The 15,970-nt window shown below is 45.4% G+C and overlaps 1 protein-coding gene across 1 annotated transcript in view; it reads right to left on the bottom strand.

The window, feature by feature from the left end:
- Nucleotides 1–15,970, bottom strand: part of ACBD3 (acyl-CoA binding domain containing 3) — a 40,207-nt gene that overhangs the window by 5,337 nt on the left and 18,900 nt on the right. The window contains exons 2-7 of the mRNA XM_044267398.1: nt 13,480–13,621; nt 12,681–12,821; nt 9,284–9,442; nt 7,364–7,538; nt 2,545–2,731; nt 280–564 (exon numbers count right to left, since the gene is read on the bottom strand). Coding sequence (XP_044123333.1) covers nt 280–564; nt 2,545–2,731; nt 7,364–7,538; nt 9,284–9,442; nt 12,681–12,821; nt 13,480–13,621 — 1,089 coding nt within the window. The remainder of the gene's footprint in view (nt 1–279; nt 565–2,544; nt 2,732–7,363; nt 7,539–9,283; nt 9,443–12,680; nt 12,822–13,479; nt 13,622–15,970) is intronic.

The raw sequence follows: 15,970 nt of genomic DNA, 5'->3' as shown, positions 1-15,970 counted from the left end.
CCAACACAAAATGCTGGAAGTAAAACCGTACTGAGGAAGCAGTACCATAACACACTGCCAGACAGACCTGCCGGCGTTAAAACAATGTCATGTTTGGACCCCAGTCCCTCCTGGCAGGCTGGCCTGTCTCCCAGCCTTTTCAGCTGAGTTCCCACTTATGAAGAGATGAATCCCTGTCTAGAAAGTGTTAATCAGGAAGCATAAGGGTGGCTGACACGGGAACCATGCCATTTTTGCCAACACAACCCAGGACTCGTCAATATGGACCACCGGCTCTACCTTCCTCCTCCTCGTCGTCATCACTGGACTCGCTGACATGCACGCTGACAGCAGTGTTTGGAGAGTCTGTCCATTCAAAGTACACCCCAAATCCAATGTCATAATTGTCTGTAGCAAATTCCCAAAAGAGGTATGATCCTTCTTCGTGGGTGGGGACTCGGACAGTGACCACTTCTCCTCGGCCCACTGTAATCACGGAGTCTGCATCCTGCCGAATCTTCTCTTTAAAGTCTTTGATTTGCGGGCGTGTCCACATGGACGGAGCTGCTATTACTGGAAGAGAGTCTAAAGGCAACAGGAATTACACACGCTGAAGAGGACGAGCCCTCGCCTGCAGCAGGCGGCCAACTCACACAGGACCCCCGCCTGGCCACAGTGAGGCGCCACCTGCCATCGAGTCTACCTGAAGAATACACGGGCTCCCCAGCAAAGCGTCCCCCTGAACTTTCTACCAATGTCAGCACAACGCCTCAAGGAACATACGCAATCCACAATCATAGAAGTGATTTTTTTCTGATTACGTATGAGCACGGATTTAAGACTGACTTTGGAAACCTCCTAGCTGGTACCAGGGAAACCTAATAATGAAGGGTATCTCTGGACTTAGGAATAAATTCACTTTTGGATCCACACAAAGAAAGCTGGGCTTTTACTTCAGTCTGTCAAGAAAAAATAAAAGCCTCGACCTCTGTGGATCCCAAAGCTCCAGGGGCTATTCTAAAGGAGCTCACGGAAACAGAAAAATCTGGACAGGACAGCCCTGCTACGGGCTGAACAGAAAAGGGGAAAGTTCTGTTGCCACGTCTCTGCATGTAGCAGTCCCTCAGCAGGTTTGTCAGACGCGCTCACAGAACCTTTGACGAAAGATTCATCTGAAAATACTGGGAGACCTGGGCCACCAGGCCGGTTCAGCCGGTGGAGCCTGCGACTCTTGACCTTGGGGTCATGGTTTGAGCCCCATGCTGGGTGTGGAGATTATTAAAATAAAACAACAACAAAAAAAACCCTGATAAATTCTTATAAGGATAAAAGGGAAGAGAGGTTAAACAATGGGATCTTCAAGGTCTTATCCAAAGCGGTTTTCTGTTACTTACTCTAAAAAGACAAGACAGATGTCTGAAACTAACTTTCTGCACACCACCACCCAGAACCACACCACCACCAAGACCACCAGCCCTGCTATGTTCTTCTCCTTCCTAAGTTAGCGCCTAGCCTTGCTTTGGCTCTCTCCAGTCAGACCGCTCTCCCCCAGGAAGCCTCTGCTGACCCCTGTGACTCGGTCACAGTCCCTACATCACAAACTCTCAACCTACAGCGTGCCTCTCTCCCAAGCACAGCTTGTCTGCGGCTATGGTTTGCACTTCGTGTGTCCTTCTGCCTCATGCTGTTCCCTTGGCACTCAGAAAATCTTCAGTCAGTTGCTGAAGGAATGAATGAGCTGCCCATAAAAAGCTAGACCTTTGAAAACACTAACTTATCTTCTGGTACTTTAGTCTCAAAAAATACTGCAATATTTGGTAGGCAGTCCCCAAGATGCCCCCAACCCTGTGATCCCCGTCTGGGTGTTCAGGGACTCGGGAGGTCACCACCCACAACATCCCAGGGTCGCTAAGTGTGGCCAACAGAATATGGTGCCAGCATGATGTACTACTTTCAAAGTTAGAGCATGAAAGACACCACCACTTGTCTTGGTCCCTCGCATCGTGTTTTCTGGAGGAAGCCAGCCACTGCGTCAAGGAAACTCAGCCCAAAGGAGAAGCTTCACAGGGCAAGGAACTGTGGCCTCCTGCCAATAGCCAGCACCAGCCTACCAGTCATGGAGGAAAGCACCATGGAAGCAGAGCCTCTGGTGCCCGTGGAGCCTTCACCTGACTTCAGCTCCGGCCCGCATCACGAATGAACCTTCCTGGGACCAGAACCACCACCGCTCAGCTAAGCTGTTCCTCAGTTCCCAAAACCCCAGGAATCTCACCCACTGTGTGAGACACTAAAAAAGCTGTTACCAGAAGCTGCCAAACCTGGGCATAATTTGTCACATAGGAATAGATAACCAACCCACAACCCAAGGTATCCTTAAGTCCTCTGACGTGCTCTTCCATCCTTTGCTAAGGGTCACCAGAAGCACCAGATTCAGACTCAAAAGGGTACAAAAGCATTCAACTCTCCCAGAATGTGCTCCAAAGCCAGCAAGCCAGACTCCTGACTCAATTCCCATGAACCTCAGTTATGACATCTGGACAGACACACGTATCTACCAAGTCATACCTTTTGGTCCATTCTCCACAGCTGCTTCTGCAGCTTCTGGTTCAATTTCTTTTTCTGGGTTGTCAGTGTGAGTTCTGGCCTGTCCGTTGACTGGCATCCTATCGCCTGGAGCCGATGCATTCACTTTTGAGGACGCGGGCAAAGAAGCCCCGGCGACTGCTACTTCCTGCTGTTTCTGTAAGGCCGCCTACAAGTGGAGAAACGGTGAAGACACACTGACCAAGACAGCTAAGAATGGCACATTCACCCTGGAAGGCACTCTGACCCCATGTTCTTGTCCTACCAGAGCACTGTGCTGCAAAAGATTACTAATGGGGGCGTCTGGGGGGGCTCAGTCGGTTAAGCGGCTGCCAGGTTGTAATCCCAAGGGTCCTGGGGTTGAGTCCCACATTGGGCTCCCTGCTTAGCAGGGACCCAGCTTTTCCCTCTGCCTGCTGCTCCCCCTGCTTGTGCTCTCTCTCACTGTCAAATAAATAATAAAATATTTTTTAAAAATTACTAATAGACTTTATCAGTTTTATCCTGTCTATGATGAGTATTAGTAGGACAGTATCAAGCCAACAGCTAAAAATCATGAAAAATTTTCAGGGACAAAAATGTGTGTGTTGACCTAAGAAATATTAGAAAAACCAGGAAAAATTAGATAGAAATCATCAACCCCAAATACAATTAAAGGCAAAAACCAAACACAGTAACATTTGTTCTTAGAACCGACAGAATAGGGGCGCCTGGGTGGTTCAATGGGTTAAAGCCTCTGCCTTCGGCTCGGGTCATGATCCCCGTGTCCTGGGATGGAGCTCCGAGTAGGGCTTTCTGCGCAGCAGGGAGCCTGCTTCCTCCTCTCTCTCTGCCTGCTTCTCTGCCTACTTGTGATCTCTGTCAAATAAATAAATAATTAAAAAAACCCAAAAAACAAAAAACAACAGAATAGGGACACCTGGGTGGCTCAGTGGGTTAAGCCTCTGCCTTTGGCTCAGGTCATGATCCCAGGGTCCTGGAATCGAGTTCCTCATCGAGCTCTCTGCTCAGCAGGGAGCCTGCTTTTCCCCCTGCCTCTGCCTACCTCTCTGCCTACTCATGATCTCTCTCCCTGTCAAATAAATAAAATCTTTTTAAAAAAAAACCCTGACAATAAAACTTGATAAAATTCAGATACATAAAATCTGAAACTGGAAAATTAAACTTGGTAGCAATAAATGATCACAAAGAAAAACTCACAAAGGCAAAAGCTGTTAACTAGTAAAATCTGATATGGGGCCCCAAAGTAATCAACAAATCAAATATGGGCAATTACTCTGATATGAACAAAAATAATCAATTAACGAAATCTTCACCATAAACTAAAAAAAGCATCACAATTGAACTGAACACTATTAATGGTGTTATAAAAAATATCAATTTACGAATTAAATAGGCTTACAAAATGGAGGTCAAAATACATTCTTCCAATTTTAGTATATGTGCTGCCGAAGCGAGCACTCAAAATACATTCTTGATGAAAATTCATCACTGTTTACATAATTATAATTAAAATACGTGCATTCATAAAAATGTCCCAAGTCAAAATGGAAGAGTGAAAACATGTTAAACACGAAGGACAACTATGTGGGGACATTTCTTTCCTCTAACAAGATGGATATTAGTATTATTAGACATACCTAAGTGTTGTTACTTAAGCAACTTTTGGGGAAACTTTGAATTACACATAGAGAAAGTGTACAAATAATATACAAATATACAGACTGATCATTCTTCATAAAACAAACATACCCACATAAGCAACCAGGTCAAGACATTATATGTGTCCCAGAATCCTCCTTTTGACACGCTCCCCAACCCGTGTTGCAATGGTAACAACTGTCTTAATTAAAACACTACAGACTTGGGGCGCCTGGGTAGCTCAGTGGGTTAAAGCCTCTGCCTTCAGCTCAGGTCATGATCCCAGGGTCCTGGAATCGAGCCCCGCATTGGGCTCTCTGCTCAGCAGGGAGCCTGCTTCCTCCCCTCTCTCTGCCTACTTGTGATCTCTGTCTGTCAAATAAAAGAAAAAAACACAAAAAACCACTACAGACTTGCTTTGCCAGTTTTTTGACGTTATATAAATGAAACCATATAATAAGTATTCTTTTTTGTGTCTGGCTTCTTCTACTCGACATTATTTTTGCAAGATTCATCCATAAAGTTATACAAGTAACTGTATTTTGTTTGTTTGCCCTGCTACGATATTCCACTGTGAAGATACAAAATCTATCCGTTTTACTGTTTTTTTTTTTTTTTTAAAGATTTTATTTTATTTTTATTTGAGAGAGAGAGACAGTGAGAGAGAGCATGAGCGAGGAGGATCCGTTTTACTGTTGATGACCATTTGGGCATTTAAGTAACTCTTAGTTAAAACATGGAAGTCTGGGGCGCCTGGGTGGCTCAGATGGTTAAGCATCTGCCTTCGGCTCAAGTCATGATCTCTAGATCTTGGGATCGATCCCCTCATCCAGCTCCCTGCGCAGCAGAGAACTGGCTTCTCTCTCTCCCTCTGCCTGCTGTTCCCCTTGCTTGCGCTGTCTCTCTCTCTAACAAATGAATAAAATCTTCAAAAAAATAAGTAAATAAAACATGAAAGTCGTAAGTGAACTTATATTTACAAAAGTAAAAAAATTAAAAAATGAAACAAAGAAATAACAGGAATAAAGCCTTTATACTCTCATGGCTTAGGGATAATGACATATTTCTGCGTACCTGTACACACATGTAACATATCATCTACAAACCAATTACTTCCATGAACAACAACGCTTTCTTCTGCAGCTAACACAGGCTGATAACACATGTAAGATTTTAAAATACCTCTTTCCAAGGCCTAGATTCTCCATCATTCCCCAAGAGTTTTCTAGAAAGAGTACAGCTTCTAGAAAAAGTGCATAGAGCCAAAACATGCTGGCACACTCAGAACACTCCCCTGCATGACAGGGCAGCAAGAAAAGCATTTCTGGGGATGGTCAGCAGGCCCAGAGCGGCCACACTCAAAACCCTCCAGCACAGTGAACAACTCCCCTGGGGATCCCACTGCCCAAGAATATACATCTATTACAGACAGCAGATCATGATGATTTATTTACATCATCTCTCATCTGTACCTTGGGAAGGTTTTGAAAGCACAGAAAGGTACAGGAACAAACACCCACATTACCATACCTCCAAATGAACAAGTGTTAGCATTTTGTCATTTTGCTCAGTATTTACTAAAAAATTACTTTATAGAACTGAAGTTTTCTTTGTTCCTTCCCTGGTGCCTTTCCTTCTCCATGCCCAGAGACCACCAAACGACATGTAAAACCGAGTTCCATCACTGTAATCTAAATTACGAATTCCAGGGCGCCTGGGTGGCTCAGTGGGTTAAGCCATTGCCTTCGGCTCAGGTCATGATCTCAGGGTCCTGGGATCGAGTCCCGCATCGGGCTCTCTGCTCAGCAGGGAGCCCGCTTCCCTCTCTCTCTCTGCGCCTGCCTCTGCCTACTTGTGATTTCTCTCTGTCAAATAAATAAATAAAATCTTTTAAAAAAAAAATAAATAAATAAATTACGAATTCCAGACCCTTCACTTCCACAGACTCCCGGTTTGCCCTACTTGACCAATTTCGTTCTCACTAAATGACCTAAAAATAGGGCAGGGCGTGTGAGCTCTCCTAGCAGAGAATCATCTCAAACCCCATCTCACAGTGCTACAAGCAGGAAGAGGGGGTGGTACGCTCAAGGAGAAACAGGTTTTCGAGGACAGAGAAAAAAATCCCTCAGAAAAGCCACTTATTGTCTTGAATAAACTCTGGCCTGACATCTTTTTCATCTTAGGAACAACACAAAATCTGCCGTGCTTTTTAACTTCTCACTCATGCTAAAGACTCAAGGGAAAAGGTATTTCAAGTAAGGATATTAATTTTCAAAGAATTTAAAGAGGTTGGAAGAGCAACCAAGACCACTTCATCTGACAAGAAATGCTGAGCACTACAATGACACACGCTTTCTTCCCTTGGCCTATTTGACAGATCATAACTACTTTCTAAGTGAAAAGTTAGGAAGCAAAACTTCACCAGATTCACTCCAAGAAGTGCATTAGTACCTCTGCCCAGTGTGAAAAATGAACACAGATCAGTGATCTGCCGTACACACACAACACTTCCACAGACCAATGCTTCTTCTCGTTTCAGTCCTCTGAGAGTTCAGGGAGGTGAGCAGAACCAGTACCGGATTTTCTACCCCATTCCTCCTCAGTGAGAGAAAAGGCAGAACAATCAGAGCAGTAGGTAACTTGTCTGATCTCAAGCACAACAATGGCAAGGCCAGGACCAAGTCCAAGTGTCACCCTGCTCTTCATCCCACGCTCCTCAGCCCGAGCCCACCTACTCCTTCGTGGAAGCCAAGTACGTGGGGGTGGGGAGCTGGGGGGGCCCCGCACTGTGGCGCAGGGGAGCGCGGTCTCACTCCGGCACCCGAAGCAAACATCAAGAGAATCAGCCTGCAAAACCAGCCGATAGCCTCTGGGGACAGTTCCTACCACGGACAGTTGCCCCGGCCCATGAGAGCCTGGAGGACACGGTTGGACAAACACAAGTTTCCCAATTCCTCACGGTGCCAGGACCAGCAACAGAGTCTCTGCCAGACTCACTGGAATGACACCCGGTGCACATGACCCCGGATGCCCTGGGACAAAGGAGCAGAGGTCCCGCCGTGTCTGGCTTCCACGCCCTCTATCGGAGGGGCAACTTTATCCCCTGAGGCTGGTGGGAGCAGAACGTACTCGAGCCTCCCCGCCCCCCAGCCCCGCACACCTGCTGCTGGGCCAGCTGCACCTGGTAGAGCTGCTGCATGTACTGCTGGTAATGCTGCTCCTGCAGCTGCCGGATGAGGAGCTGCTGCTGCTCGAAGTTGCCGGGGTACTGCTGCGCCGCGTACTGCTGGAACTGCGCAGCTGTCTGCGAGTTCAAGGCTGCCATGATCTGCTGCCTGCAATAGCAAGGAACACGCACGCGTCGGCCGCTGGCCAAGGCTTGTGGCAAAAGGAAACATCTTCGTGCCTCATTTGTCACTGTCCCTCCACGAAAGGACGGAGCGGAGAGGATCTCCCGCCATCATGTGCCTCGGGCCCAGACACTCGGCCTCTTGCTCCTCACTGACAGAGAGGGAGGCTGATACCTGTGTCGGAGCACCTACAGGCACTCAGCCACTGGGCGCCCAAGAGCGCGGCAGAGGGGCGTCTTCGGACGGGAGGTGGTGCCGGTGATCGCCACCTGGCCCGTGATCACAATACTGGGAGCGACAAGAGCCAGGACATGGTCAGGCAGGCCGGGGCAACCTAGCCTCCCAGCAGGAGGCTGTGAGAGGGCAACTGCCATCCACAGTGGGGCTGAGGGGACATTCAGCTGCTGGCCACGACTTTGCTTCCCGAACACCCCGACATTAGGAGGAGGCAAGACAATAACCCAGTAACCAGAACCTGTCACGAGCGGCCCTGGTAAGTGTCAGTATAGGGAGGGAAACTCGCCATGTCTCTAGCATTTCATTTAAAGCCTGCCTTTGGGGCGCTGGGGTGGCAGGGCTCAGGGGGAAAGCGTCTGCCTTCAGCTCAAGTCACGATCCCAGGGTCCTGGGATTGAGTCCTGCATCGGGCTCCCTGCTCCACGGGGGGTCTGCTTCTCCCTCTGCCGCTCTCCCTTTTTGTTCTCTTTCTGCCCACCCCCCCACACCCCGTCAAATAAATAAAGCAAGCCTGCCTTCCAGAACAACAGGAAAAATAGTACCTGGGCATGCCTGGTACAGAGACAATAATTTCTTTTTTTCTAAATCTCATTTTCTCTCCTCTAGGCACCACAGGCTTCCTACCTCAGTTACGTGACCAACTTAACACAGACCGGAAAGCCATCTATCACCAAACAGATTCGTAAGCAGAAGAATGAGCAAAATCTCACAAACTCCTGCACAGACCCCGACACTGGGCCCACTGAAGGCATCGCCCACTCCCAAAGGAGTGGCAGCATTCCTCGCCTCTCCCTGATGCGGAATGAGCCTCCCGCTGGTGTGCAACTAGTGCAGAAGCCTTTCTAAGCTGCTGCTAAGAGTTGACGAGGCATCAATGGACGGTCATGCTCTCTGGTTTCCTCTAAAGGCCACCCCCAGTCCCCACACCTCAGACCTTGTTCCCACACATCAGTGTCAACCCCTTCCTCCCTGTCCCCACGGCTCCCTCCTGAAGAGCCAGTCCCTGTGTCACAGCTGCTCTCACAGCCCTGAATGAGAAATAGTTTCAGGTCCCAAATCCTGTACGAGGAATAGATGCCTAACACAGGCTGCGCTGAGCAGACCCTGTCCTGGGACTCTGGGACCGGGGCTCTCCCCGATCCCAGCCAGTGCCTTGTGTCCACCAAAGCAGACAACAGAAGGAGGGGGAGACAGACACACAAGCTGGGAAGCAAGACAAGATCACATGGACCCAGGGTCAGAGCAAGCTACCTCAGCTCCCCGCTGTAGCCCCTAGGTCCTAGCAGCTAACCCGGAGCCCTTTCATTTTGGGGACCCACTGAAGCTTGAGCTGAGGCCCTCTCGGAAATGGGACAGATCACCGGTACAAATGGTGGGCGCCGGCAGGTGTGCCCTCCCAGTGCACATGTCCCAGAGCTCCCCCAAGGAATGGCACCCAGAGGCTGTGGAGGTCCGGCTCTTGTGCTTAAACACAAGCTGTCCGACCCGCTTACTTCTGCTGCTCCAGCCGAAGCCTCTCCTCTTCTACTCGCCTCCTCTCCTCTTCCTCCTGTCTCAGCCTCTCCTCCTCCTCTCTCCTGCGCTTCTCCTCCTCCTTCTGCAGACGCTCCCTCTCCTCCTCTTCACGCCGCCGCCGCTCTTCCTCCTCTTTCCTATAAGCCAGAACAGACACGGTGAGCCCTGTACCAAGAATCCTGCTTAAACATAATTGAAGACTATTTCCCAGTGAAAATGGACACAGCTCGGAGAGAACAATGTGGTTGTATTAATGATATTTGAAATATTTACACTTCATTAGTAGAAATTTATCCTGTGAGGTCAATCTCATAATCGGTGAGAACACAGCAGAAATTATGGCTGCACAGAAGAGAAAGGTGTTCACTAGTAAGAGACCACTGAGATCACGATGTGCCCACCCCCCAGCAGGTTTCCCTCACCTATGCTCACAGCATTGTAGGCTTTCCCTTCCCACTGTCTACTGTGCTTGTAATTCCATTTGTGTGAGAAATTCAGCTCTGCACCCGCCCTTCTGTTAAAGTCTGTGCCCCGCAAGGGCAAAGGCTGCCTATTTCCCAGCGCTCTATCCACAGCACTGAGCACGGTGCTAGATAGGACAAGCACTCAATGCACGCATCTAAAATGAGTAATGCACCAGGATGGCATGTAGCCACAAAAAAACCATGACTGTGTGGCCTGACACGCAGACACTTGATATGGTTGTTTAATGAAAAGAACAGGGACTAGGAAAAGGTTTGCAAAGAAATACCTTAACTGGGGGCGCCTGGGTGGCATAGTCGGTTCAGCATCCAATTCTTGCTTTGGCTTACGTTGTGATCTCAGGGTCCTGGGATAGAGGCCCGAGCCAGGCTCCACTCTCCACACAGAAGTCTGCTAAACTTTCTCTCTCTGTGTCCCTCCCTGACGTGTGCATGTGCACTCGCGCTATTATTTACTTAAATAAATAAATCTTTTTCTAAAAAAAAAGATACACCTTAAATGTGTCCTAGAAAGCAAGGTAGGAGGGGAGGTTTTTGGTCTGTGCTTCACATACTGTCATAAATGAAAAATATTTGTATCACATGTATCTGTATATTACTTCTGAACATTAAAAAGTATCAAAGCTTTGAATTTAAAAGAGAAAAAGAAGAGATGGAAATGCAGGTGCAGCCCCTACCCAGCTCCAGCCCACCCTCGGCCCCTCTCCTGGGGAGCACAGGCCCCGAGGCAAGAGGAAGGCAGGGGGCGCTAGCCAGCTGAGCACAGTATGAAGGGCAGGACAGCGGAGGGTGGGATACAGGTGCTCTCAAGGGATCTGTGGGGACACCATTTCTTGGTCCTACCACGAAAACTGCTCGACTTACCCCACTTCTCTCCCCAAATTCCTATAAGTAATGAACAGCACAGCCGAGCCACAGCCAAGGCTCAAAACACAGCAATAACATGACCTATTTTTAACCTGTCATGGCTGGTAGAGGACAAGGTGTGTTCCACAGCCAGAGCTGGGACTGCAGGAGGAAATCTAGTCTTAAATGCTTTCAAAGGGTGCTAGCTGGATTTTACCTCATGACAGAGGTACATTTTTTAAAAATATTTTATTTCTTTTGAGAGAGAGCGAGAGAGCAAGCGAGTGCGCACACGCAGGAGCAGGGGCAAGGACAGAGGGGGAAGGAGACTCCCCACTGAGCAAGAAGCTCAATGCAGGAGGCATCGATCCTGGGATGCCAGGATTGTGACCTGAGCCAAAGGCAGAGGCTTAATGATTAAGCCACCCAAGTGTCCCTATAAGTACATTTTAAAAGGAAAAATGCAGTTTTACAGGTTAAGATGACTACTAAATATTCAATTTACCACTATGAATCAAAACTTTTTTTTTTTTGAGCAGCAAAGCAAGGTTTATTGAGCGATAGTAAAGTAACAGTGCAAAACTCCCAAAGAGGGAGGGGACTCAAGGGGGTTGCCCGAATCAAAACTTTTCCTTTGGATAAGTATCTTTTCTTTTCTTTTTTTTTTTTTTAAATTTTATTTCTTTTTTAGAGAGAGAGAGAGAGAGAATGAAAGAGAAAGAGCATGAGTGGAGAAAAGGTCAGCGGGAGAAGCAGACTCCCTGCCGAGCAGGGAGCCTGATGCGGGACTCAATCCCGGCACTCCAGGATCATGACCTGAGCCAAAGGCAGCTGCTTAACCAACTGAGCCACTCAGGCACCCCAAAAATCTTCTGAAAATGTATTAAGCTACTTCCTATCATCTTTTTTTTTTTTAAAGATTTTATTTATTTATTTGACAAAGAGCGATCACAAGTAGGCAGAGAGGCAGGCAGAGAGAGAGAGGGAAGCAGGCCCCCTGCTGAGCAGAGAGCCGATGCGGGGCTCAATCCCAGAACCCTGAGATCATGACCCGAGCCAAAGGCAGCGGCTTAACCCACTGAGCCACCCAGGCGCCCCGATACTTCCTATCATCTTAAACAGGAATAAATTACACCCAGTGCTGTATGTTGCTGACTTAGAGCCCTGGTTGGGGAGTCTGCTGGAGAGTCTCTCTCCCTCTCCCTCTGCCCCCACCCGACCAGCACTCTCTGAAATATATAAATCTTGAAAAAAAAAAAAACAAAAAAACAAAACACACACAAAAAAAGGTGTTAACTGTAATGCTGTTGAACTCAGTTATGACAAAAAAAACTCCCATCAACATAAACAGCAACCTCCTCACCTGCCCCCTGGAAACAATAAGCCACCTAGGAGCCAGAGACAATATGCATGTCTCCATAAGATCTATGACACAGTGCAGGAGATAGTCAAGATTTGCAGCATAATGTTTGAGAAGCTCGAGGGAAATAAGAGCAAAGGGAGTGTCAGACCGTGGGTAAGGGTGGGGAGAGGGGCTGAGTTTACAGTGGCGTTTGCTCAAAACCTCGGTATAACCAGGACAAGAGGAATGTTGCTGTGATGGACAGGTGGTTCCTTTCAAAAGGACAGCCAGAAAGAAGCAGCAGCTCCCTGCCCCCTCAAACTCCTAGTATGGACACCTGCTCACACCAGCAGATCTGAACAACTGGAGTAAGAAGTGGGGAATCTGGGGGCACCTGGGTGGTACAGTCGGTTAAGTGTAAGATTCTTGATTCCGGCTGAGGTCAGGATCTCAGGGTCGTGAGATCAAGTCCTGCATCAGGCTCTGCGCTCAGTCTGCTAGACATTCTCTCTTCCCTTCTCTCTCTGGCCTTCCCCCTGCTTGCATGCTCTCTATCTCTAAAAAAATAAGTAGTCTTTAAAAGTAAATAAATAGATTAAAGGAAGTGGGGATCCAAGGGCAGTGGGACACGTGATTCCATAATGCAAAAAAGCACCAGGACTGAGGCTGCACAGGAATAAAGTATGCTGTGTCCTCGAACTTCACCTTTTCTTTTCTTGCTCTTCCTTTTCTATTTTGTGGGATGCGACGTACGTTGAAAAAAGATGGCAACAACGATGTAGGAGCTTGACAAATTCTAGCATGGCCTCCTCCCTAGACATGCTCCCCAGGGCTGCCCATTCTCTCCTGCAAGGAAGAACAAGGAAAGTCATTACCTCCTCTTCCTAAGAGAGTAAGACTATGATTTAATTTCAACCTAAATGTGAACAATTCTCAATGACAACTAAGATGCAGAATGATTCTACCATCAGCAAAGAGCTCCAAACTCGAGTTTCAACAAGTATGCACGACTGATACACTAAATTAGACGTGTCACACACAAGCCACACTCACTGCCGGAAACTATGCTTCAGCTGCGCTGCTGCTCATTCCCATATGAGCAAAAGGATATCTGAGTCTGACCTTCCTCCTATCACATTTTAGTCTTAACTGAATACAGCTCTCAGGGCATTGTCTTCTATCACAACTCTGTTCATCCCAGTAAGAAAATCAGTGACTGTATTTTAAGTGGCTGCTTTTAATGTCACTTAGGAAGAATCAAATGAAGTTGTCCTTGTCTTATGTTCATAATCAGATGAGTAAACTTCTTCCACATTATTTACCCATAAACATCTCCAAGCCAAAAACAGATAAACATCTGAAGATTCCAGACACTGCAAGCAAAAATGGCTGTTTCAGTCTTCCTCTACGCTAAGGAACCAGCTGTCTGCATCTTAACCAATTTACTTCGCGCTCTTCTCAACACTACGCTCACTAAGGTCATTATACAACAAAACACGGTTACCTCCTGTCATTCCCCAACACATCAAAGAATCCAACCTCAGGACAAGTGTCTGGATTATATGGACCCATAAGAACCTGCTTATGCAGTGCCACAAGCTTCAGTTTTTCCTCATAAGTTGGATGAAAGGCTTTGCCATCTTTTTCTGTAAGATAAAGAAACATGAAAACAATTAGAATTGGCAAAAAACGTATTTTTCGGTGTTCTATCCTGAAAGTCCCTTATAAGGAAACGTCACACACTGCCTGTGATGGATACAAATCTTATGGTGACATTTGTATTTCAAATATTAAATTTTAATAGTTGGAACCCAAGATAAAAACCCTTTATGCAGGGATCTTTTCTTTGCCCATGAAGCCAAGCACCGACATTTATGTTCAAACTTCTACTGAGAAACCAATCTGTCAAGCTAACAGTCAAATACACAAACTATTCTGCTGATATCTTCTACACTTATCAGAAACTGTGTAACAATCATTTTCTAAAAGTTTAAGAAATAATTTTGTATCAGTCACTTTTAAGATGATCACGCCTAAGAGGTAATGCATACCTTGAAAGGCCACAAACTGCAGCGTGATGCGGTGAAGGGACTCTAAAACAAGAAGTCAAAAACAAAAAACAAAAGGTCTGACCTCCTCTCAGACCTTTCCTATCTGTGACACCCCTGAAACTCTCAGTCACTGCTCCTCCCAAGGTAATGGGACAGCGGCAATGACAGCTATCAGAGCCTTCTCCCTCCTCCACAGCATGCTTGGCTCTGGAAGGTTTCTAAGTGGCAATGGAGAGTGAAGCCAGCTTTGACCTGTGAAGACTGGGCTGCCATCAACACTCAAAGCTGCATAGAAATGGGAGCTGGTAACATGGGAAATCCTGAGAGAACAGTGCTGCTTCTCTGATAAATGGTAGCATTAATTATTGACTGGTTCTAATAAGAGACTGCCACTTAAAAAAAAAAAGGTAGTACCTATTGCCTACATATTTTATCCATGCATAAAGTAGTCACCAAAACAAAATCACTGATGAGACAAGAATGTGGGTTAAAGGTTATGAACAGGAAACTCGGAGGAGAAAAAAAAAAAAACAGAAGTTGCCAAGGAGCATCCCAAGATCCTAGACCTCACAAGTCAAGGAAATGCGAATGGTTTTCCATTACATACCAAGCCTCTGCCGTCACAAAGCTCAAACAAAGTCAGGTAACATGGAGAGCTGGTAAGAATGGGAGCCGTACTAATTTGAAAGTATACACTGTTAGTTATCTTGGAAGGCAATTTAGCAATTAATCTCAATACTAAAAATGTGCACGCCCCATGACCCAGTCACTCCAATTCTTGTCATCCACCCGTGATCTGTCCTGAATACAAAGAGGCAGGGGGATACAGTGGTTTTCTTGCTATCATAAACAATTTACAAAGTTCCTCAATAAAGAAACTGCTAATATGCTATAATATATTATATTTATATTATATATAATATATAATAATATAAAAATATATATTTTATATTGTATTTATATAATACATATTTATAAATATGTATACATATTTATAAAATATATATTTATATTATATATTTATAAATATGTATATATTTATATATTTATATATATACATATTTATATATATACATATTTATAAATATGTATATATTTATATATTTATATTTGTATATATTTATATATATACATATATAAATATATACAAATATAAATATAAATATATTATAATATAATATTACAATATAAATATAAATATATACATATTTATAAATATGTATATATTTATATATACATATATAAATATGTATTTATAAATATGTATATATTTATATATATATATAAATATATACATATTTATAAATTATATAATATATATTTTATATATTATATAATATAAACTGCTATAATGTGATATATTCAGACTGTGGTATAAATGAAGCAATTATAGGAAATACTAAGTGACAAAGCAAGTTGCAAAAAACAATACAGGATCACAGCACACAATCTATGCCATCCATTCAAGCACTCCCCGACCATATGCTTTAACATCTCTAAAATCAGATTCGGCTTGGCGGTCTGGTATTCTACAGTTAAAAGAGCAGTTTTCCTTTCTTAATAATAGCATGTACAAAAAAAAAAGCATGTACAATAATAGTGATTCTTAGAATTAATAAAACACATAACACATAAACACACCTACACGTGTATTCCCCAGGGACCCTTACATGAAGGTAGATGCAAACAGCAAAATCTGGGAGTCACACAACAAGAGACTAAAGGGGTCTCTCTGAGAACTGAAGCCTTACTTGCAACATCTAAACCTTTCCAGGCCAAAGGTGTGGAAGAACAAACCCAACTGTTAAGAGTGAACGCCTGCCTCTAGCGAAAGGACTGGCAAAATGACTGGATGGGGACTGAAGAGGAGTTTCCTTCCCATTTATGTATGCTTGAATTGTTTTTCTGCCAGAACAAACTCATGCAATACTTAGCAAAAATAAA

The sequence above is a fragment of the Neovison vison genome, chromosome 10 (assembly GCF_020171115.1).
Source record: "Neovison vison isolate M4711 chromosome 10, ASM_NN_V1, whole genome shotgun sequence".
Lineage (NCBI taxonomy): Eukaryota > Metazoa > Chordata > Mammalia > Carnivora > Mustelidae > Neogale > Neogale vison.
Note: the sequence above shows the minus strand (reverse complement) of the source record. Positions and strands in the feature narration are given on the sequence as shown.